The sequence below is a fragment of the Canis lupus genome, chromosome 8 (assembly GCF_048164855.1).
Source record: "Canis lupus baileyi chromosome 8, mCanLup2.hap1, whole genome shotgun sequence".
Lineage (NCBI taxonomy): Eukaryota > Metazoa > Chordata > Mammalia > Carnivora > Canidae > Canis > Canis lupus.
In genome coordinates this window covers 39,848,816-39,871,556 of record NC_132845.1, presented here as the reverse complement: position 1 = coordinate 39,871,556, position 22,741 = coordinate 39,848,816, and the positions used below count along the sequence as shown (strand labels likewise).

The following is a 22,741-nucleotide window of genomic DNA, read 5'->3' as shown; positions in this document are numbered from 1 at the left end:
CAAGTCCTTATCTGCTGTAGATGGAAAATGCTTTTCAGGGATATCTGCAAGGTCCAGATTCCCCACTGCGCACAGATGCTTCCTTCTCCCCCTGTCTTGATGGAGGCCACCAGGAGACCAAATGACTTAGGTGGGAGTCATCCCCCTCCATGGTTAAACACAGACCAAACTCAGAAAATATGGTAACCTTACAGGTTGCTCATGGGTGAAGAGAAAGTACTTCTTATATGGAGTAGGTAATTGCAAGCCTGCAAGTAAGTAGTCTATGCTCAAGTTCTCTGGTGGAACCATGAGGGCAATGGGGACAGGGAGGATACTACATCTGAGGAACTGAGTACACCCTCAAATATGGCTGGGTGCCTTTCTCCAGCCTTCAGACTCTACTCACCTGGAGTTGAGCCTTATTTGCCAGAGGAAAACCAGACTGGAAGAGCCAACGTAGCATCAGAGGCTTGAAAACCTTTCGGGAATGAGTGATATTCATATTGGTAATTTTGTCACATTTATTCAAGGACCACAGTTGAACAAATACCCAAAGACTTTAAGATTCAGCTGTTATTTTGTTCAGAAGAGAAAAAACACATACAGGTTCTTCAAAACATAGCAAACAAACAAAGCTTTCCTTTAAGGAAGAGGTCCTATTGCAACCCTCTTAATTAAGAGTGGAAATCGAAGTTCATTTGCTTTTAGGTGACATCATTGACCAACAAAGTTGATTTAACAGACAGGTGTGGTGGGCTGAATCTGGCCCCCCAAGTATGTCTACATCCTAATCCCTAAAACCTGTAAATGTTACCTTATATGGCAAAAGGGACTGTGCAGATGTGATTACGAAACTTGAGATGGGGGGGTTATCTTGGATTATCTGGGTGGGCCCAATATAATCATGATGGCCCTTTCAAGAGGGTGCTGGTGGGTCAGAGCAAGAGGACAAGGTCATGTGGTGACATGTGGAGGCGTGCACTTTGAGGATGGAGAGGCCACAAGCCACAGAACACGAGCAGCCACTAGCTGAGAAAGTTGAGGAAACAGATTCAGCCTTGGACACCTGAATTTTGATTCTGTGAAACTGATTTTGGACTTCAAGATTTGCAACTCTAAGAGATTATGTTTGTGTTGTTTGAAGCCACTAAGTTTGTGGTCATGTTATAGAGCCAACAGGAAACTGACACATGTAAACTATGATTAGGAGGGCCTTGTGACAGCAAAACTGTGCTACAAAAAGATGGATGAGGTGGGAGCCAGTGAGGAATCAAGAGGCTCTACTGGTGAGAGGCTAGAGATGGGGGCAAGGTAAGGCGCAGGTGTAGTAATGAAGACAAGCTCCTCTAACATTTAACATGGTTGCCAGGAAGGGGACTGCAGCATAGTCTAAAAGCCACTGAGCTTCCATTAAGTCTCTCTCTGCCCAAAAGGCAAGAGGCTTTGTCAACTGCATTCAACACACTGTCACCAGGATCTCTGATTCAGGCAGGACAGGGCCCTGCTGAACAGCTATTTCTCTTGGCTGGGTGTGGGCTTAGTCTAAAACTAAAATGATAGAAAAATAAGGTTCTTGTCCTTAAAGAGCTTTTACTGTGTATGGTACAGTTCCCCAACTTTGGCACTACTGATACTTTGGGCCAGGAGACTGGACTGTGTTGTGGGGCTGTCCTGTCCACTGTGGGACATTTAGCTGCATCCCCGGTCTCTACCCATGAGAGGCCAGGAACTAGAACTACCCTCCCTCTCCCTGAGTCATAACAACCAACATTTCCACACATGACCAAATGTCCTCTGGGGGCGGGGGTAAAACTGCTCCCAGGTTGACCACCACTGGTGTGCACAGTAGAGCAGGGAGTAACACAATAAAATCTGCCTGGAACCAGTCAGAGAAGGTTTTGCTGAGTAGGATGTTCCTGTGAGATGGGAGGTGGAGGAAGTAGTGGAGGGAGGTGCCAGGTCCTAAAATCAAAGGAGAAGCATGTGCAGAGGCCTAGGGGGTGAAGATGCAGCAAAGGACACAGCCCGGAGGTGACTGGCAGTGACTAGAAGATACAGATGCTTTTGCAAGAATGTCATCTACCTGTTTCCTGCTTGAGGCAGTGCACCACTCTACCAACAGTCTTCTCTGAACTCAGAGGTCAGCTGGCTTGCTCTGGGTGACTAAACACTATACTGATTGGGTTTGGATTCTTTGGATTCTTACTTTGAGATAGTGAAAGGATGGAATTAGATCAATTCTCTGGCCTCATTCCAGAACTTTTACATTCTATACAAATATATTTTGTGTGTTTTTAGAAAATTCATTTAGATACAATGTATCAAAAAAGTAATCAATTTTAATGGGTTTTAGTAAATGTGCTGAGATAATCCACTTATTTATAAATAACACTTCCTCACTCCAATCATTTTGTTATTCTTAAGGCTGCTGGCCTAAGTGAGGAAGGAGAACAGTAAGGGTTCCCTTTGGTATGTCCTTAGCTGTCTACACGCGCTATGTGCTTCTTTCCTGTTGTAGCTTTCCCCTGTCACCTGGGTGGGGGCTATGGCAGCTGTGTAGATTTTTCCCAATCAAAGGTGCTTTCATATAAATGTGTGCGTGCACATGTAAAAGCACTATTTACTTGGAAATCCTCTCCTCATACAAACATGTTCAAAGTCTCACTCCATGTGCCCTTTGTTAAGAATAGCCAGGAATTGCAGTAAGAATATTAGGGGATTTATATTCCAATGAACTTTTGCCTTGAAATTCTAGTGGGTCACTGATCTTTATTAAAGAAGTGTGTATGTGATAAAGATTGTCTGGTATGACAGTACATTAACTATATGTGTGATTTACCCTTGAACGTATTTAGAGAATAAATAAAGGGACAGGGGCACCTGCAGGATCAGCCAGATTGTCTTAGCAGTTACTCTCTGCTGGAAAGCAGAGACCTCAGTTCTCTCTCACCTAACACCCAGACCTGACATCTCTTCACTCTGTCACTGACAGGGTCACATCCCCCTTGATGTCTTCTGGGACTCCTCAGCAGCCAAATATGCACTGGCATTCCTTGAGGACTTCTTGCTTTCCCTGTAAGTCACACACACAGTCTGTGATTTACATGCAAGTCAGGGGAAGGAGAAACACAGAAGCCTTATAGATGCTTTCCTTCTGAACAGGGAGAATGAGGCTTGCTCTCAGTCCCCGTGGTGGAGTCTGTGGTGCTGGTGGAGGTTTGAGCTCTGGCGAAAACTTTTCCCACATTGGCTGCACTGGTATGGCTTCTCTCCGGTGTGGATTCTCTGGTGCAGCTTTAGGGTAGACTGGCGCCCAAAGCAGTTCCCACATTCTCCGCATGTGTAGGGCCTCTCCCCTGTGTGTACGCGCTTGTGTCTTTTCAGCTCCGAATTCCATGTGAAGCTTTTCCCACAGTCATCACATTTGTACGGCTTCTTTGCTGAATGGGTTAGCTGGTGACCAAGACGTTGCAAACGACTGCTCAGGCTCCTTTTGCTTCCTTTGCTTTTCTTCAGCTCTCTCAGTGGGTGGCTTTTCAAGGGGCTGCTGATGTATTCCAGTTCTCTGCAATGTCTCTGGTAGTGAGCGAATGGCTTCTGAGCATTCGGGGGACTGACCTGCTTCCGTGACAACCGGGATTCATTCATATTCGCCCCTCTCGTCTCAGGACTCTGCAGACTATTCCCTTTGGATCTGCCAGGGGACACTGCACATGGCTTTCCTCCTTTAGCCCCCTCTGGCTGCGGATTTTCCTTGTTGTCACTTTTCATTCTGGGAGTCTCTATAATTAGAAAGAATATGTTTCATTTTCTGGGCTTTGAAGAAATCTCAGCAAAAGAGCTAAGAAATATTCTCTAAGTGTGGTCCTCCACTGGCGACTTCCATTCAACTCATATGTGGCACTTGTTACACAAGCAGGCTGCCCCTGCATCCCCGTGGCTGCTGAGTCAGAATCTCTGGGGGGTAGAGTGGGGGTTGGGACCTGGAAATCTATAGGAGTAACAGGCTCCTGGGGTGATTGTTATTTATATCAAAGTTAAGAACCAAGTTCTCCAACCCCATCTCTCTTACCTACCTTTAGGGAAACGTTAGGAAAAGAAGAAATATGGAAAAGCAAACCCGTCAGACTTGAGCACCAATTAACAAATGAGAGAGTTGAACTTTCAAAACTGCAAATATACTAACATGGACACTGAATGATCACCACTATATCTTGAAATAATGGAAATCCAGCAAATGTGGAGTGTTTCTTCATTACAAAGTGACAGCATTAGGGTTACGAACTGCAATACGGGTTAGACATGTATCCTAACTTCAGAAACTCTGCAATTTCTGACCATCAGGATTGAGGATCAGGATGGATCCTGATGGAATGTCTGTGGGCAAGTTGGAGGATCTACAGCTGTGTTATCCCACAGGATTTCTGACAGATGGGAAGTATGTGTGTATGTGCACATGTGCACATGCAATTCAATATGGCAGCCACTAGCTACATGTGGCTACTGAGTCCTTGAAATGTAGCTAGCATGACTGAGAAACAGAATTTTTAATTTTATCTAATTTTACCTAATTTTAATTCAAACTTAAATAAGCACCCTAAGCACCCTATGCAATTATGGTCAACTGCTTTTCTTTTCTTTTTTTAAAAGATTGTATTTATTCATGAGAGAGAGAGAGAGAGAGAGGCAGAGACACAGGCAGAGGGAGAAGCAGGTTTCATGCAGGAAGTCCGACTGGGACTGGATCCCAGGTCTCCAGGATCCCACCCTGGGCCAAGGTGGCGCTAAACTGCTGAGCCACCGGGGCTGCCCCTCATCTGCTTTTCAACAAGGTTGTCATGGCAATTAATTGGGGAAAGAATAGTCTCTCAGTAAAGGGTGCTGGGGGCAGCCCCGGTGGCGGTGGCGGTGGCGGTGGCGGTGGCGGTGGCGGTGGCACGGCGGTTTAGCACTGCGGTTTAGCACTGCCTGCAGCCTGGGGTGTGATCCTGGAGATCCCTGATCGAGTCCCAAGTCAGGTTCCCTGCATGGAGCCTGCTTCTCCCTCTGCCTGTGTCCAAGCCATTCTCTCTCTCTCTCAATAAATAAAATCTAAAAAAAAAAAAAAGAGAGAGGAAAGTTTAAAGGGGATCCCTGGGTGGCTCAGTGGTTTGGCGCCTGCCTTTGGCCCAGGGTGTGATCCTGGAGTCCCAGGATCGAGTCCCACGTCGGGCTCTGTGTGTGGAGCCTGCTTCTCCCTCTGCTTGTGTCTCTGCCTCTCTCTCTCTCTCTCTCTCTCTCTCTCGTGAATAAATAAATAAAATCTTTTTTAAAAAAAAGGGGGTGCTGGGACAACTGGATTTTCACATGCAAAAGAATGAGGTTGGACCCCTGCCTCACAACACACAAATAATAACTCAAAATGAATCAAAGACCTAAATAGAAGAGCTAAACCAATGTTTCTTTGAGCAAAACATAGGTTTAAATCTTTGTAATTTCAGATTAGGCAATGGTATTTTAGATATGTCACCAAAAACACAAGCAAAGAAGAGAAAAACAGATAAATTGGAGTTGATCAAAATTAGAAACATCTGTGCTTCAAAGGATACTATCAAGGAAGTGAAATAACAACTCACATGGAGAGAAAACAGGTGTTGAGTATCCAGGGTATATAAAGATTTTTTTTTTTAAGATTTTTTATTTATTTATTCACAAGAGACACAGAGACAAAGAGAGGCAGAGACATAGGCAGAGGGAGAAGCAGGCTCCCTGTGAGGAGCCCAATGCAGGACTCAATCCTGGACCCCAGATTACACCCTGAGCTGAAGAAGATGCTCAACCACTGAGCCACCCAAGCGCCCCTATAAAGAACTCTTACAACAACAAAATACTGACCCAATTAATAGATGGGCAAAGGATCTGAATGGATATTTCTCCAAAGAAGATATACAATTGACCAATAAGCACATGAAAAGATGTTCAACATCATTTACCATCAGGGAAGTAAAGCCTCCATGAGATACCGGTTTTTACCTAATGAGACTGCTATAACCGAAACACGACAAGTGTTGACAAGGATGTGGAGAAATTAGAATTCTTACAGGGACTGCTGGCGGAAATGTAATACGGCACAGCTGCTTTGGAAAAGAGTCTGGCGTTTCCTCAAAAGATTAAACATAGAGCTACTGTCTGACCCAGCAATTCCACTCCTAGGTATATAGCCAAGAGAAATGAAAACAATGTCCACACAAAAACTCATCCACAAAAGTTCATAGCAGCACTATTCATGATAGCCAAAAAGTGGAAACACCTTCCAAATGACCATCAACTGATGAATAAACAAAACGTCCATATAATGGAATATTAGCCATAAAAACAAATGAAGTGGTGACGCATGTTACAACATGGATAACTGAAAATGTGCTCAGTGAAAGAAGCCAGTCACAGAAGAGCACAACATATATCATCCTGAAATATCCACAATAAGCAAATCCAGAGACAAAGGAGATGGTGGTTGCCAGGGGCCAGAGAGTGGGTGTTAGAAAGTGACTACCGAGGAGTCTGGGTTTCTTTTTGAGGTCATGAAAATTTTCAAGAATTGGATAAATGGGGATGGTCGCAAACGTGTGTGAATGTACTAAACAACACTGAAATGCATACTTCAAAGGGGTGAATTTTATACTGTATCTCCTTAATAAAATTTACATAGTCACATGTGGCTAGAGGCAACTTACTGGGCAGTGCAGCTCTGAAGGGAGGCATTACTGGATCTTGGAGGTGAGGAACATGATAATCCACCTTCGGGGATCAAATAAAAGGAGACAGGGCCCACAAGCGCACTGAGATGCCTGCAATGAGGCAGGAGAAGGGAATGTGTGTGCTCAGGGGCATGAAGCCCATAGGTTATAGGGCAGGACCTCAGCCAGGGTCACAGTTCTTTTCTGTTGGATGCCCCAGGTCTTCTTTATTCCTATGTTCCAAGAATAACCAATCCAAGGTGTTTCACTGCATGTAGCAAATCTTAGGGAACCAAGGTGATCCAACCTTTTGGAAATCTTCTTTAACCTGCTGACTGTCCCCTCTATTCACATCACTAAGACTGACCAAAGTGTCTCCGTAACTCAATCTGAGATCACAGTACTGAGTACAGCAGGGCCAGCAATCACTGGCATTGTACCATGGACAGGGAAATGGACACAAGGATTTAAAGCACAGACAATGTCACAGGAGGAGGAAGAGGCAGAAAACAATATGGACCAGGTCTTTTCCTCTAATGAGCATAACATTCTTTAGACCCCTTCTCAACATGGGACCATTTTAAGGGCTGGAACTCGGCCACATTTGTATGGATGTTCATCAACGGTCATATGTGGATCTGTCTTCATTATAAGCAGCTCTGAAGGGGACAGAGTAGATAATCCTGTTGTGCACTGGACTGTCAAAGAGTCATTAATAGAAAATGACAGAACCACACTTCTTATATATACTATCACTGCCATTCTAATCAATGAAATTCATTAGGGAATAAAGACCTACAGTAACATAAAACATTTGAAAAACCAAGGTGCGGTCTATGGGTTTTCAGAACCACAAGATGTTCTGATGGAGGTAAAGAATTTTGGAGAGGGAGAGAAGAAGCATGGAGTGTTTACCTGTCCCAGCCAATTTGGGGCCTGGTTCCTGAAGGGGCGGGGATTTTTCCCAATGATGAGAGCTCAGCTGATCCTGAGATCCCGCCTGGGAAGGCTCCTCCACAGAACTCTCTCTGGGATACCTCCTAGGAGTTTGCAGTTGAAAGTCTGGGAGTTCCTGTTCTCCAAGCTGAGATCCAGTCTTCTCCAAGAGCACCTTCTGCCCTTGCATACAAACGGCCACCTAGGAACAAGCCCTATGCATTAGAGCACAGCTCAAGGACTGACTGGGGACAGCTTGACCTCTCACTGCTCTGTAATGATCCCTTTGCCCTGGGAATTACCCATAACAGCCTGGAGGCCAACTTTGAGAGACTGTGGAAACTCTCAAAGGTAGCATAAGGAAAGACATGCAGAATGACTAGGGAGATTAATCCTAACCCGTGGAGGCTGCTTCAAACCAGCTGAGACTTCCTGAGTGGGTGCCCCTAAATGAGGGTCTTTCTTAGAGCCTCAAAGTCATAAGAGAAAGCACAGATAACAAGGTCAGTCATGACACTGGCACAGCAGTATCTCACCCTATGTCCATCCGCCTCCTTACTTCTATTGAAAATAGGCCCCACTGGATCAGGAAGGAATATGATCAGGCCATTAAAAAAACTAGTAAATCGTCCTGCCCAAGGCTTCTCTGGTAAGGAGATCCCAGTGGTAGCAGGGCTCTGAGAGGACTACCCACCCTGTTTCCGACTGCCTCCATTCCTCAAAGCACGTGGTAGTTTGCTTTCTGCCTAGGCCCTGACTGGGGTCTGACCTGTAGATAGGGGTTGGAAGAAATACCCACCAAGTGAGCTGCAGCTTCCTGATCTGAAGGGAAGACACTTCACCAAAGCAAGGTCTACCATGAAGTTCCACCCAAGTCAAATTCCTACCCTACATGACCCTGCTGCTAAGAATCCTGACCCTAGGAAAACTTCAGAAGGAATGGGTGTGGGGAAATGTGTGGGCAACAATGCAAGGACCTTACTTGACCCTCTGCTTCCTCACTGGAGTGCCAGTGCCTGGGTTTTCTGAAAACCTGTTATTTTTCCCAGGGGGTGTTCCCAAATAGAGGTCAGAAGCCACATCTGAAGCCATTTCTGGACTCTGGCTAGGGAGGGATCCAGAGAGCAGATACTATCCAGGTGACAAAGAAATCCTGGGACCATGAGAGAGGGCCCTCCTTACCCACTGCTTTGGTCTCTTGGCTGCTCTTTGAAAATCTTCCACCAGGGTCACAATCTCCTTGCTGCTCATTGGACATCGATGCCTGACCCGAGCCTGGATCTCCGGAGGCAGGATGTTCAGGAACTGCTCCAGCACCAGCAGCTCCAGAATCTGCTCCTTGGTGTGCAGCTCGGGCTGCAGCCACTGACGGCAGAGCTGCTGGAGCCTGGAGAGGGCCTCCTGGGGTCCGGACACCTCTTGGTAACAGAACCGTCGGAAGCTCTGGCGGGAGAGCTCAGGATCGGGGCGGTCTTTTTGCAGAGTGGGTTCCCGTTTGTCTTCCAGCTTTGCTATAATGTGTCTTTCTGGCTTGGAAGAAGTCTGAATGTGGGACTGCGAGCTCAGAGTGATCTCCATCTTGGCCGCCATCTCGGGGCGCCGGGCTCTCTCTCCTTGAAGAGGCTCAGGCCTTTGGGCTCATGGTTCCGTACAAGTCTGTCCCAGTGTTAGCCAGGTGCTGGGGAGGGCGTGACAAGGCCAGGCCCCAAGCTCCTGAGTGCACCACAGGGCCTGAGGGTGGGGACAGTCTGTCCCCCTGGCACTTTCCTCAACTGCCTTGAAATAGAGGAAAGTCATAACGTCCTGCAGGGAACTGGGGGGAAATCCTTCTTTTATTTCATCGACAAGCGCACAAGGTCTCAGAGGAATTGCGCAACCTGCCGTTACTGGCGGTCGGGAAACCCCAGGAAAAGTTGGAGTTGTCACACAGGTGGCCTGCGCCACCTCCCCGGCAGCCGGGCGGCGCGGGCCTCGAGCATCTCGCCGGGAGCTGGGGGGGCAGGGGCGCGGAGCGCGCGGAGGGCCCGGCTCGCCGCAGGGCAGGCGGAGCGCCGCGTTTGCTCGCTCCCGACAGCCGGCAGGCCCTCCGCGCCGGCCTCCGAGGGCGCCCGGGCAGCCCCCGAGATGGGAGACGCTACGGCTCTGAGGCCCGCGGCTCAACTTCGTGGCTGCGTGCGAGCCCGGGGTGGCGCCTGAGGCGACAGCGTCCCTGACTGCCTGCACCCCACGCCCACCCGCCGCCGACTCACCTCTCAGGGGACCCGGGATGCGGCACCCAGGTGCCAGGGCTGGGGCGGGGCCGAGGCCGCTCGTCGCGGACACTCCCACTGGCTGAGGAGGAATGACGCGAGAAGTACTACGGAGGGCCCGCCCCCTCCCCTGGGGGATTGGCTCCCAGAGGGCGGCCTTTCGCGTCTATTTGCTGCTGAGTCTCTTCGAGCTAGCAGGAACGGCGACCGGCCTTCGTAGGGCACGCCGGGAGCTGTAGTCCAATGGCTCTGCTCACGAGCATGCGCAGCGGGTGGACGGGCGCCGGGGGATCCAGGCATTGACTTCCGGACCCGCGGCTGAGCGACTTGGTGAGTGATTTGCTTCCTCGTGGCCGCGGGCTCAAAACGAGGTCCGACGTCAGCCTGCCAGCCCCTCGCCACTGCGAGTCTTTTCAGGGCTGTGGGCACAGGCCCGGACAGCACCCCTCCCTCGAGCCGGCCAGCGGGACTCCCTGCGGGCTGTGACCTGAGGTGGCTTTTTTTTTTTTTTTTAATTTATTTTATTTTATTTTATTTTATTTATTTATTTTTTTTTTCTGAGGTGGCTTCTTCACGCCGCCGCGGAGTCTCCCGACCCTCGCGCCCCGGACGATCAGGGCATTAACGCCGAGCGAGACGCGCACCAGGCGGCTCCCACCTCGTCCTGCTTTCCACCGAGCGCCCGGGTCTTCGCTAGAGTGAAACACCAGAGCAGCGTTCTCAAACCAACTACAGACGACACGTTAGGGGTCAAGAGGAGCACAGGCTCCGTCTTTGCAGGGAATTACGATAGCATTTACTGAGTTAGTCATCAGGATAGGGTGCGGGACGGAGAAAATCTGCGGCATGGCAACATCTTCGGGGGCTGGACTTGGCTGCCGAGGAGCTGTGCCTTGTGAGGCTCCTAAATGCTACTAGTAGCGCCTTCCACTTCTCTATCTACAGCCTCTTGGGGCGCAGTATGTGTAAAAAAGATTATTAAGTGAAGGAAGTTCAAGTTCTTTGGAAGAAGAGCAACCTTGATCCATTTTTTTTTAAGTTTTTTTTTTTTTTTTTTTCTTCCTGTGAACAGGTTCACTCCTTTGGTGGAGTACTGGAGTATTGAGTCACACAATTACATCCTCCAGATTCAGCAATTCCTAGGAAATTTGGAACTTCTCCCACTCCACCTGTAGGTAAAACCTCAGAGACTTTTGACAGGCTCAGTTGACGTCAGATGCCACTCCTGGGGTGGGGGTTGTGTGGGGAGGGGGGTCTTGTAATGAATAGCTGCACCGGAGCTGGAGGAGTTTAGAGGGGCTAGATCACAAAGGAAAAAGATACATTCAGAAGAAATACTGGAAACTAAAAGCATACATCAAGCCAGTCAATTCTCCTCCACACTATGTATCCTGGTGGTGGTAGGGAGGAGGGTGTAAATGATGAAGGGGTTAATCCAGAGGTACCTACCGGGAAGGTGGCTCCTGATTCTTGAGGGGAGGGAGGGCGAGGAACAAGACCCTGGCATATGGTGAACACGAGAAAGAACAGCTGGACTACACTGTGAAAGTAGTTTGGGAAATTCATGAGCACACACCAGTCCGGCTATAGAGAAAGCTGTTTGGATATTTCCAGTGCTTTAGATCCTCAGATTGTAGAGGGAGCAAAGGAAGAGGACAGAAGGTACATCACGAGAAGTAGAGGGAAGGAATGGGAGATAACTTTATGCCTTTTCCATTTTCTGCAGCCTCCCTTCCAAGTTGAGTCTTTTCCAACCGTGATTGTGCACCACTAAGCTATTCTTATGTCTTTCTGATTCTAGAAAGACTTTCACTGGTGTTCAGGAGACTGGCTTCCCCATGATGTGAGAAGAAATGGAATCTGATCTCCAGGGTAGAAGTGGCTACCAGTCAGCCAGTTTGCTGAAGCAAATCATGGCTGCACCAAGGAGTCCCCAGGCATACCTATTCCCATGCAAGAACTGCTCACAGGGACAGAAATCAACCTTTCACAGCAACAACCCCGACCCTGAAGCTTCCCGCCAGCACTTCAGGCAGTTCTGCTACCAGGAGGTAGCTGGCCCCCATGAAGCTTTCAGCAAGCTCTGGGAACTCTGTTGTCAGTGGCTAAGGCCTAAGATACATTCAAAAGAGCAAATGCTGGAGCTGCTGGTTTTGGAGCAGTTTCTGACCATCTTGCTGGAGGAGATCCAGACCTGGGTGAAGGAGCAACATCCAGAAAATGGTGAATAAGCTATGGCTCTGGTTGAGGATATACAGACTGGGTCTGGACAACAGGTGAAAAGAGACATTCAGAACCTGGTGAGTTCAGTAATGAAGAATTGAGTGAGAAACACAGGAATCTGGTTAGTGGAGAGAGAGCCCAGTGGAGAAATGCACAGTAGCCCTCCACCACCCACCAGAAACTATGCGCTACCTAGGGTGGTCCCGTGTTCTGTATCTGTGGGGAGAATTTCTCATTCGCTGCAATAATGTAGACACTGATAAATTCAGTGAATGTTTAGGGTCCCTAATACAGATGTAAAAGCTCAGATAGCTCCAACAGAAGGCCAGGGAATGGCCAACTATCCCTCACTCAGGAGTAGGGGAATGAGTTGGTGAATTAAAACCCAGAGTCTCCTGCTGAGAGGTTCCCTGAGTGCAGATGCCATGTGTTCAACAGTTAAGAAGTTGTATCAGAGCTGCTCCTGCTGCCGGGTTTCAGGGGTCAGTATGGGGCAGGTGATGCTTTCACAAAGTATGCACTTGTCAAAAAGAGACTAGGTCTGACATCCAGTCAGCGTAACCATATTGTCCTTTTAGGAGAAGGGAGGTGAGAAAGGCACAGAAGGACAAAAGGAACATGGCTTTGGTTGTGGGATTTGTGGGCAGAAGACAAGTGAGATCCCAGAGTCTGAGAGAGGCACATAGTAATGAGAAGTGTGGGTCAGAGGGACACTGTAGCCTGAGAGCCTCTGGTCACCAGGAAGTAGCTCGCTGGGTGCAGAGACTGCATGGCTGCAACGGGAGGTGCTGGCTTCCATCTTCAGGGACAAGGGAGACCTCTCCTTGGGCTGTGGGAGGAAGAGTGGTGCTGACATAATGTGGAGAAGGCAGAGCCGTGTGGTGGGGACACATTAGGGTCCGAACTGAGGAAGTTCACGAAGGATCCATGGGATTGGGATAGTTAGTAACACCTGGGAGGGAGGGGAGCCGGGCAAGCAGTAGCACATGCGTGGAGGCAGTTTGGAGAAGTGAGGAGCAGGAGCCCCTGCATGCTGATAGTCATCCTGCTCCAGATCTCCTCGCCCTCTCTCTGTGGTGACGGTCTCTCCTGTGACACCCACATTTCACAGCCAAGCTGTTTATGGGAGCAAACGGTATAGGAATGTAAGGGTTAAAGAGTGACCTGAAATCTATCTGGGATGTGAAAGGCAGAGCATGAAACAGGTGAGCAAGAAGTGGAGGTGAGAGGGAGCAGGGGAGGTTGGCAGCACTTGCCAGGACGCCAGCTGCCGCTGTGTACCACCCCTCAGTCACTTGAAGGACAGTTGTAAGCTTGGGACGTAAGGGATGCAGGTGGCTCTGAGTGACCCAGGGAGCGTTGAGGTACCTGCAGTGTGTCACGTATTGGGGATTTCCCAGTGAACAGGGCAGGCGTGGTCCCTGGCCTGCAGGAGCCCGCACTCCATGGGGGAAAGAGACAACAAGCAAAGGAAGGCAGATACTTTCAGAGAAGTGCTCTATGGGACCGAGCCAGCTGCTGTGCTGGAGAATGACTGGGGGGGGGGGGGGGGGCGCGGCTGACAGGAGTGGGTGTGGCATCTCCAAGGGAACACTGGAGCTGAGCTGAGGGAAGGAGCAGCTGTCTCAGGAGCCTCAGGGGGCAGAACATTTGGCACACTTGGCAGGGAAGTGAGGGTTGGCTTTGGGATCCAGGAGAAGAGGTGTAGGGCAGAAGGCAATGTCAACAGGGACAGTATGAGCTGAGCTTTAACAAGACCTATTAGATTCTGTGTAGGCAGAGGGTGGATGACAGTCTAGCAGCAGAGTCCTGGAGCAGGCTGTGGGGTTCAGACAGGGCCCAGGGGAGGGCTTTCTCTTCTGCTGAGCCAACTGAGCAGATTTAGTGAGGCCCTGCACGTCGGGGGAGAGGCCCCACACGCAGTGGTGGCAGCAGTGTGCCATACAGGAGGCTGACGTGCTCACCTGCAGCAGATGTGCTCCCTGATCAGCTCTTGGCCATGCCACTACTCTGCTCGGTGCTTTCAGGTAATGGTCTTAGTCACTAGAGACAAGGTGAATGAGACCAAATTCTATTCTTTATTATTATTCTTTTTTAAGTTACAAGGGCCCTGAGAGTATTTCTCTTCTGCTTATGTCCCATGTCGTTTCCTAATGCCACTCATAAGGGCTTTACAGTCCATGAGGCAGGGATTTATAGTGACAGGTGATGGGTTCTGTTCTCAGGTCTTAGATTCTGAGGACTGGAAAGTGCTGAACGAAGAGACAACCCTGTTGGGAGCAGCTAGAGAGTCCCAGAGATCCCATCTGAAATAGGTTCATCCAGAGGAAAGCACCTTGGAAGGGTCATGGAGCTCACAACAAAGAGCAGGGGAACAGTCAGAAGGTAAGCAGAAGTCTCTGCCCTCATTGGGGGCTAGGGAGGAATGCAGGTCTAAGCTTGAGTAAGGTGCGGGGTTCTAGATTCAATGCTTTTAAAATAGTCACAAAACAAAATTTGAAATGCTACCTGAGGGTAATAGCACTTAGGGTGATTTCTTATGTGTCACCCTAATTCTCCTTCACTACAATTTAATTCTATTACTTCTAAACCAGGTATATTCACATCTGTACAATTACCCTCACACACACACCAGCTTTTCATGTACTTGAGACAAAACCCCTTTCTCATCCAGCTTAATTTTTGGTGAGTCAGTCAGAGGGAGAAAGAGAATCGCAAGCAGTTTCCCAGCTGAGTGCAAACACGGATGTGGGGCTTGATCCCAGGACCTTCCGATCATGACCAGAGCCAGAGACAGATACTTAACAGACGAAGCTACCCAGGCTCCTAGAAAAAAATTCAAAACATTTTTTAACTGGAGTGAAATTCATATAACAAAATTAACCATTTTCAAGTGAACAGTCCAGGAGCATTCAGCACACACGTTCACAAGGTGATACAATCACCACCTCTATCCAGTTCCAAAACATTTTCAGCCCCCCAAAAGGAAACCCTGGACCCATTGGGGAAGTTATTCTTTATTCTGTGGATTTGCTCATTATGAAATTTCTAAAAAGAGTATCCTACAACAAGTGACCTTCCCTGCCTGCTCACCCTCACTGAGCAGATGTCAAGCCTGCATCACTACTTTGCTCATTTCAAGGCTGAATAATACTCCATTAGGGGGTCAGACCAAGGTTCTGTCTTTCTACATCTCTTCCAGTGAAGCACTGTGGTTGTACACGTTTCAAGACCACCCACAACCACTGCTGCCTTGTAAGCTTCCATTATAGAGTGATCAGTAACTTATTTTTAAAATTTTACTTATCTAAGTAATCTCTACACCCAACCTGGGGCTCAAACTCCAACTTCAAGATAGTCACATGCTCTTCTGACTGAGTCAGTCAGGCGGTACGCCTATTCAGTAAGTTGTCTTTACTTAATCTAAATCCTAGAGGAAAACATTACATATTCACACTGTTTGTGTTGTCTACCTTCCGTTTGTGAATTGTCTACCTTCCGTTTATGAAATGGAAAAGTGTCTAACAGGTCTATTTGTTATAGTGTTTTCTAAGCAGATGAAACAATGAGTATCAGTATAAATCCTAGCATTTTTTTTTTTAAATTCTTGGAAACATTGCCACCCTCTGGTGTGTGGCTTCTGAGACTTTGGGGTTGAGTTTGAAGGGGGGCAGGACTAACCATGTGCCTGATTCCATTTTTACTGCTCACCCTGCCTTCAGGCTGCTCAGATCCCAAGTACTGTAACCTCCTCAGGATCACATCTTGTGGTGTCCTCTGAGGCTCCATTAATAAGTCAACAAAACAACCATTTCCTTACTAGATTCTTAAAATCTTTTTTTTAATTTTTATTGATTTATGATCGTCACAGAGAGAGAGAGAGAGAGAGACAGAGAGACAGAGAGGCAGAGACACAGGCAGAGGGAGAAGCAGGCTCCATGCACCGGGAGCCTGATGTGGGATTCAATCCCGGGTCTCCAGGATCGTGCCCTGGGCCAAAGGCAGGCGCCAAACCGCTGCGCCACCCAGGGATCCCTCCTTACTAGATTCTTAAAGAGGGATTTCAAGAACAGAATATATATGCTAGCGTGAAAAAAATAAAAGGCTTGAGTTACTGTGCTATTTTGAGTACTAGGGTCATCTCTGGGGCCCAGGTGAGGTGTGTTTGATGCATGTTGTCTCCTGAGGTTCCCATTTCACTCTAAGCCCAAGCCCCTTCCTCCCCAAGATGTTAGAAAGATCATGAGGTCCACACATTGGCACACCTTTGCTTGCTGTCTATCCATCTGATGTCTCCACGTGGCCCTTTGCTCCCCCTGGTGCTTCCCAGGGAGGAAGCCTGTGGTCCCATCTCTGCCCCATGCCAGGCAACAGCAGTGCTGTTTTATGGGTAGCAGCGGCCCCCCATGTTGTTACAGGGACCGGTCCCATGTGAGGACAGAGCCGGATCCCTCTGTCAGGAAGGACAGACGCACGTGGGCTTTGCACAGAGGGCCCTCTACAAGGGGGTGACATGGAAGAAGGACAGAAAGAACTCTCTGGGTAAGGAGGTCCCGTCCCACAGGTCCAGGCTGGCTGTGTTCATTTGCTAAGAGAGAGACATAGACCAGAAGATGCAAGAAAGAAGGCCACAGGCAGGAGTGTGGAGACTGTTGGGGCGAGGGAAGCAGGAGACAAACAGGGAGAGTCTGAGCATAGGAAGGACACGCAGACTGCAGGAAAGGTAAAGCTAGGCGCCAGAGGGGTGAGGACAGGGCGGACAGCACCTGTGACAGCGAGCGGGAACAAGGCGGGGGCAGGATGCAGGAAGCAATGGGGACTGAGTGCGGAGGTAAAGCCTGGGGCCGCGTGTAGCTGGGACAAACGAGGCACCATCCGAGGGACACCACAGCGACGCGAGTGAACGTGCGCTCACACACCTCGGAGAGCATTCCCGATGGGCAGGGGTGAGCCTGGCATGCACCTGAGCTGTGCTGCTGTGCTACTAGGCCCAGACCTTCAGGAGGCAGCCAGCCCTTGCAGGGTGTCACACCAGGAGAGCCACACGCCCTCAGGAATTACCCCAACTGTGGACATGGGCGAGCACCACAGGTCACACAGGTCACCTCACGAGAAATGGGGGGGAGGGGATTCAGGAGAAAGAGAAACAAAAGGGCGGCTCTGGTAAATACTCCACAACCCCTTATCATCAGAGGATGGCCTTTCCACTCTGCTGAACGTCTGTGTTTCAGGAGAGGAGCCCACTGTGCTGGCTTCCCAGGGATGGCAGCTCAGTCGTGGCAGAGCTGCACAAACCATGTGTCACCTCCTGGGCTGCTAACCTTACTTACCGTGTGGGATGCAGGCCCCTGTATGTCATCGTGTCCCCTGTCTTTGTACAGCAGGCGGGCCCTGCGGCGATGCACCCAAGCCAGTCTTGGCCATCGTCTGGAATGCTCAACATCATGAGGAACTCCAGACTCCTCAGCACAGCCAGCCCGACAGGATGGTGGCAGAATGACTCAGGGAGCAGGGGCTTCTGCGGGCCCCAGGGCAGTCTCACACCAAGTTCCATGGCCTGGGGTCGAGATACCGCAAGGGGAGGGGAGGCCGTGTGCCCGAGCCCTGTGTCCTTTCTGAGAAGTGCATGCCCTCTCAAGCTCCTGGGCCTCTGCACCCAAGGAGGCAAGCTGTGCTGTTCCTGGCCAGGAGGGAAGGGCGACAGAGGCTGGAGAGCTGAGCCAGCAGGAGGGCGAGCCCATGGAGGCTGGAGAAGGGGCCTGGACAGATGGTGCGGCCAGGGATGGAAAGACTTCCAGGATCCTGACCGGGAAGGAGGCCTCACCTGCCAGTCCTGTTCCCACACACATGGGTAGCAGTGCTGGCTCTGACCGCCAAGGCACAGCTGGGAAGTCCACCCAGAGTCCCTCAGGCCAGCACTCGAGAGGGAGCTGCCTCTGCTGCTGCCATGCTCAGTGCCCTGCTGGCCGGCCCTTGTTCCCTTGCCCTCCAGTGACAGTCCGCCTCCACCACCTCTTCCACGGAGTACATGGTGTTTTTCCTGTGCAGCTCCTATCCTCGGTTTTCTCAGACTGCCACAGGCCTCCAGCCTGGACTCTGTCCCCTTCTCCTCCAGCATCACCCTCCTTTCTTGAGCTGAGTGTGGGCCGGCCGTGTCCTGGCAACACACTTTCTGCTCGTTTCACCTGAGCTCAGGCAGCCTGTTGTTACTCTGGTGCAGCTGTAAGGATTCCAGGTGGAGCCTGGCTGGCAGGCTGACAGACTGGCAGGTGACAGAGCTGACCTCTCTGCCTTGCATGTGTCACTGTGTTCGAACATCCAAAAAGACCACAGTGTGGGACAGTAGGTGGAATCTAGGGGTGTTTCCCCGTGACCACAGGGTTTGGAGCTTGAAAATACTACAGCTGGAAAAGAAACTAGGCTATCCCTTAGCAGAAGGCTGAATACTGTGAAGAATTCCATCCCGGGGGCCCCTGGGTGGCTCCATTGGTAAAGCACCTGCCTTCGTCAAAGGTCATGATCTCCGGGTCTTCAGATTGATCCCCACTTCAAGTTTCCTCCGTGGGGAGTCAGCTCCCTCCTCTCCTTCTGCCTCTCCTGGTCCCCACCTCGCCCTGCTCATACTGCCTCTCTCTTTCTCTCTCAAATAAATCAATAAAATCTTTGTATTTAAAAAAAAAAAAAAAGACTCAGGATCCCTGAATGGCTTAGTGGTTTAGTGCCTGCCTTTGTCCCAGGGCATGATTCTGGAGTCCTGGGATCGAGTCCCATGTCAGGCTCCCTGCATGGAGCCTGCTTCTCCCTCTGCCTATGACTCTGCCTCTCTCTCTCGAATGAATGAATGAATGAATGAATAAATAAATAAAACCTTAAAAAAAAGACTCCTTTTAGGTATTTCCTTTATGCTGCTTTAACTCTAACTTTCCTCAATGCTCTGTTCCTTCTCCACAGTCCAGTGTCTTTGTTCCCTCAGGTCTTGAGATCAAGAACAAAACTAAAAAGGAGAATCAGAAATGGGATGGTTTGGGGCAAGCAGAAGCGAAGAAGACCCTATGGAGAAAGTCTAGTGAGACGTTTTGGCGCCCTGAGCCCAAGAGAGGCCAGAAAGGCGAGCCTCTGTTAAGAGGGCAGTGGAGATGCCCTGCAGGGGAGCAAGAGGGGAGACCCCCATCCCAGGAGAGGTGGAGTCAGCAGATACTCCGTGCTGGGGAGAAGGCCTATGCCCATGTCCTAAGCCTGGGAGATGGCTCTTGGGGCTCTCCCTGTCTCCACCAGCCAGTCGCTCAAGTGGAGAAATCATCGAAGTGCCAGCAGTGTGGGAAAAGCTTTAGTTGAGGTTCTTACCTCGTTCGGCACCAGAGAATCCACACAGGAGAGAAGCCTCACAGGTGCAGGGAATGTGGGAAAGGCTTCAGCGAGCGCTCCAATCTCACTGCCCACCTAAGGACACACACGGGGGAGCGACCCTACCACTGTGGGGAGTGTGGGAAAAGCTTCAACCAGAGCTCCAGTCTCATTGTACATCTTCAACCAGAGCTCCAGGACCCACACTGGGGAGAAGCCTTACCAGTGCACCACCTGTGGGAAGAGATTCAACAACAGCTCCCAGTTCAGTGCTCACCGGCGAGGCCACGCAGGGCAGGGCCCCCACCCATGTGCACAGTGTGGGAAAAGCTTCAAGATCAGCTCCCGTTCCAGTGCCCAGCAGAAGACACGCTGGGGAGAAGCCCTCCACGTGCTCTGGGTGTGAGAAAAGCTTCCCCAAGAACCCTGTCCTCATCCGCCAGCAGGGGGCACACAGAGAAGACACACTCACACCCCAAGAAGGGACACGGGCTATGAGGGTGTAGGAAAGCCAACAGATCAGTTCTGTAGTTTGAGTCTCTCCTGGAACTTCCATTGGTTTCTGGATGGGGCCTACAAGTATCCTAAACCAATACAGACAACTAGCAGCTGCTCTAGGTCTTTCTACCTGAGAAGAGGTCCTGCTTTGTATCCCAGCCACTCACAGAAGAGGAAAGCAGGAAGGATGGGTTAAGCCACAGGGGACAGCTACTCTAAGTGACTTACTCTCAGAGCAAGCATGGTATCTGGGTTCCTCTTTCTAAGATTTCTCATCTACATCACCCCCATCCAGGTTCCTGCTTCCTTGTCAGTTATATTTAATGGTTTCTACAGGTTTATATGCATTACTATTTCTAATGAAAATAAAGGTGTTCCCCCTTCCACTCTCTTAACCTTTGGCGCTAATTTTCTGTGTTAGAAACTTTATCTTTGGGGATCCCTGGGTGTCTCAGTGGTTTAGCGCCAGCCTTTGGCCCAGGGTGCGATCCTGGAGTTCAGGGGTTGAGTCCCACATTGGGCTCCCAGCATGGAGCCTGCTTCTCCCTCTGCCTGTGTCTCCCTCCCTCTCTCTCTCTGTCTCTGCCTATCTTAAATAAATAAATAAATAAATAAATAAATAAATAAATAAATAAATAAATCTTAAAAAAAAAAAAAGAAACTTTATCTTCAGGGTGCATAGGTAGCTCAGTCAGTTGACTCTGACTTCAACTCAGCTTATCACCCTGGGGTCTTGGGATCGAGCCCTGCAATGGGCTTCCTGCTCAGCCATGAGTCTGTTCTCCCTTTGACTCTGCCTCTCCCACCACGTGTTCCCTTGAGCTCACTCTGAAATGAATAAAATCTTTAAAAAAAAAAAAAAAGGAAATTTAATCCTCACATAGAGGCACAGAGATCTTGAAGGATCCAAGGGTAGACCCTTCCTCAGCTCAGTAGGATATTCAGAGAAGCAGCAGCTTTTTGGGGGTCGGTGGCTGTCCCATGCTGAGAGGGGACACCACAAGTGTAAGAAGACCCAAGAGGAAGGAAGGGGGTTGATGAGTACTAAGAAACAATCTATAACTCACTGATTCTGAAGAGACTTAGATATTTCCTTCTCTGAAATTCAATGCATAAAACCTGGTAAAAGGTGAGCATGTTGTCTCAGTTCCTGGCCTGTGCAACCCAGATGTTAGTACCTTGTCCAGGTATGGTGAGAGCGAGTGTCATGGTTTCTGCCGCAGTCTTTTTGAGGATTTAATAAGAGCAAAGAACAATATTCTACCTCCAAACCCCCTTCCCTTCAAAAAATTTAATTTGGGGAAGCAAAGCGAAGTAAGGCAAGTCCTAGGAATACATGTCAGTGTTTCCTACAGTAGAGCCTTACCTGGGCCCCCCACATTTCCCTGCACACACTGTCCCCAGCACGGCCCTCACGACAGCCTGTTCAGCGCAGTTCCCAGAGTCCCAGGCTTCATTCTCTACACAGAGTGGTAAAAAGAATGCTTTTCCAGAGCCTAGGGGAAGGCAAACAGATGGGCTTCACTGAACATCATGGTGGGAACAGAGAGGCAGCCCAGAATGGATCAATTAGGGAAGGCTTTGGAGGCCTCCTCCAAGAGCCAGTTTTTCTGAATGAGGAAATGGAGGTCAATAGAAAGAACAAGGAATGCAGATGCGAATGAGACTGCTCTAGAAGGCTCCTCCCACTCCCAGGGTATTGTGGGCAGGGAGTTGGGGGCAACTGCTGCCTGCCACCCTGTGGAAGGAGGGGGCTGCCCCCTCCACTCATTTCATGCTCCAGTCAGCTGTGCAGACAAGAGAAGTCCGTACCAGAGCTCCTAACTCCTGCCTGTCAACTGCCCCAAATAGTCTAGAGGAGACAGGTAGGAGCTGGAGAACATATTCCTTTACTCCCTCCTTCAAGAGATACTTGATTACATGGGAAGGGCTGAAAAAAAAAAATCTTCCAGGATATGCTGGACCGGTGCCCCAAGGGGAGACGGGGTGGCGCGCCGGCCACCTACTCCCTCTGGCTCCCCAGAGGGGCGAGGCCCAGCTTGCGGCCACTCGTGGTCTTTGAGTTCGGGGATGGGAGGCCACAGCTGCAGGGGAGAAGGAGGAGCCGCAGCGCTCGGGGCCTTCCCAGCAGAAGTCAGCTTCACACAGTCCATTCACCAGCCGCGCCATCTTAGCCAGCGCGCTGCACCGGAAGCGGCCGCGCGGCATGCCGGAATGCTCGGAAAGCCCGGCGCATGCGCACCAGAAAGGCCTCAAGGAGCGGCGCGGAGGACGCAGGCGCGAGCTAAGGAGCGTCGTCTGGTTTCCGCCCTTCCGCTAACCAACCGCCATTCTTCCCGAGGAATCGGCGCGTGGTAGCCGCTGGCGTCCTGTCCTCAGTCAGACTGCGGGGGAACTTGGGCGGCGCCCTTGGCGTTTGTCCGCTCCCTGTTGCTCACTGCTCTATCTGTTGGCCGGCGCTTCCGCTGCTTGGCTTCGGCGGTTTTCCTTCACCTCAGGTACAGGCGTCGCAGCAAACGTAGTCCAAGGCCGTCACGTGCTGTTGGTGTGCTGGGCGCAGTGCTAGCACAGTGGGGGCGCGTTCACTCTACGTAATCCTCACCACGGTCCTCTGAAGTCAGTAGTATTGCCGTTGTCATCCTCCAGAAGAGGAAACGAAGACTTTCTCCGTGACTACCGTGACGAAAGTAAGCTTTCCAACCCGGTGTTTTCTTCCTCCTGTCGTTCTTAATACTCGTGAGTACCGCAAGCCCTTCTTAGGTGAAAAAGTCTCCCCGTTCCTTATTTCCGAAC

General features: G+C 50.0%; 1 protein-coding gene and 1 long non-coding RNA gene across 9 annotated transcripts in view; one reads left to right on the top strand and one right to left on the bottom strand.

Moving 5' to 3' along the window:
- Positions 1-489: 489 nt before the first annotated feature.
- On the bottom strand, positions 490-9,989 carry ZNF174 (zinc finger protein 174). 3 transcript variants are annotated; one of them, XM_072835500.1, is made up of 4 exons: positions 9,884-9,989; positions 8,817-9,447; positions 7,614-7,836; positions 490-3,764 (listed from the first exon to the last, which is right to left on the bottom strand). In XM_072835500.1, the coding sequence occupies exons 2-4, from the start codon at positions 9,222-9,224 to the stop codon at positions 3,163-3,165; spliced, it is 1,233 nt and encodes a 410-aa protein (XP_072691601.1). In that variant the 5' UTR covers positions 9,225-9,447; positions 9,884-9,989; the 3' UTR covers positions 490-3,162. The 3 variants fall into 3 exon arrangements, with proteins under 3 accessions (XP_072691601.1, XP_072691602.1, XP_072691604.1); XM_072835501.1 differs by having other exon boundaries at positions 8,817-9,410; positions 9,884-9,965; XM_072835503.1 differs by lacking the exons at positions 490-3,764; positions 9,884-9,989 and adding an exon at positions 4,655-5,073 and having other exon boundaries at positions 8,817-9,876.
- Positions 9,990-10,082: 93 nt separating this feature from the next.
- The window catches only part of LOC140638351 (uncharacterized), a 98,318-nt gene continuing 85,659 nt past the window's right edge, over positions 10,083-22,741 (top strand). For all 6 annotated transcript variants that reach the window (XR_012035432.1, XR_012035428.1, XR_012035430.1 and 3 more), the window contains exons 1-5: positions 10,083-10,213; positions 10,446-11,058; positions 11,685-12,183; positions 14,332-14,491; positions 16,525-22,635. This is a non-coding gene — a long non-coding RNA (uncharacterized lncRNA). The remainder of the gene's footprint in view (positions 10,214-10,445; positions 11,059-11,684; positions 12,184-14,331; positions 14,492-16,524; positions 22,636-22,741) is intronic.

Excerpts from the sequence above, each read along its gene's own strand:
- ZNF174 (XM_072835500.1), bottom strand. The coding sequence starts at position 9,224 with ATGGCGGCCAAGATGGAGATCACTCTGAGCTCGCAGTCCCACATTCAG. Across the intron at positions 7,837-8,816 it reads CCAAGAGACCAAAGCAGTGG|GTGGCCGTTTGTATGCAAGG; the intron begins GTAAGGAGGGCC and ends GCTTGTTCCTAG. Across the intron at positions 3,765-7,613 it reads CCCCAAATTGGCTGGGACAG|AGACTCCCAGAATGAAAAGT; the intron begins GTAAACACTCCA and ends TTCTAATTATAG.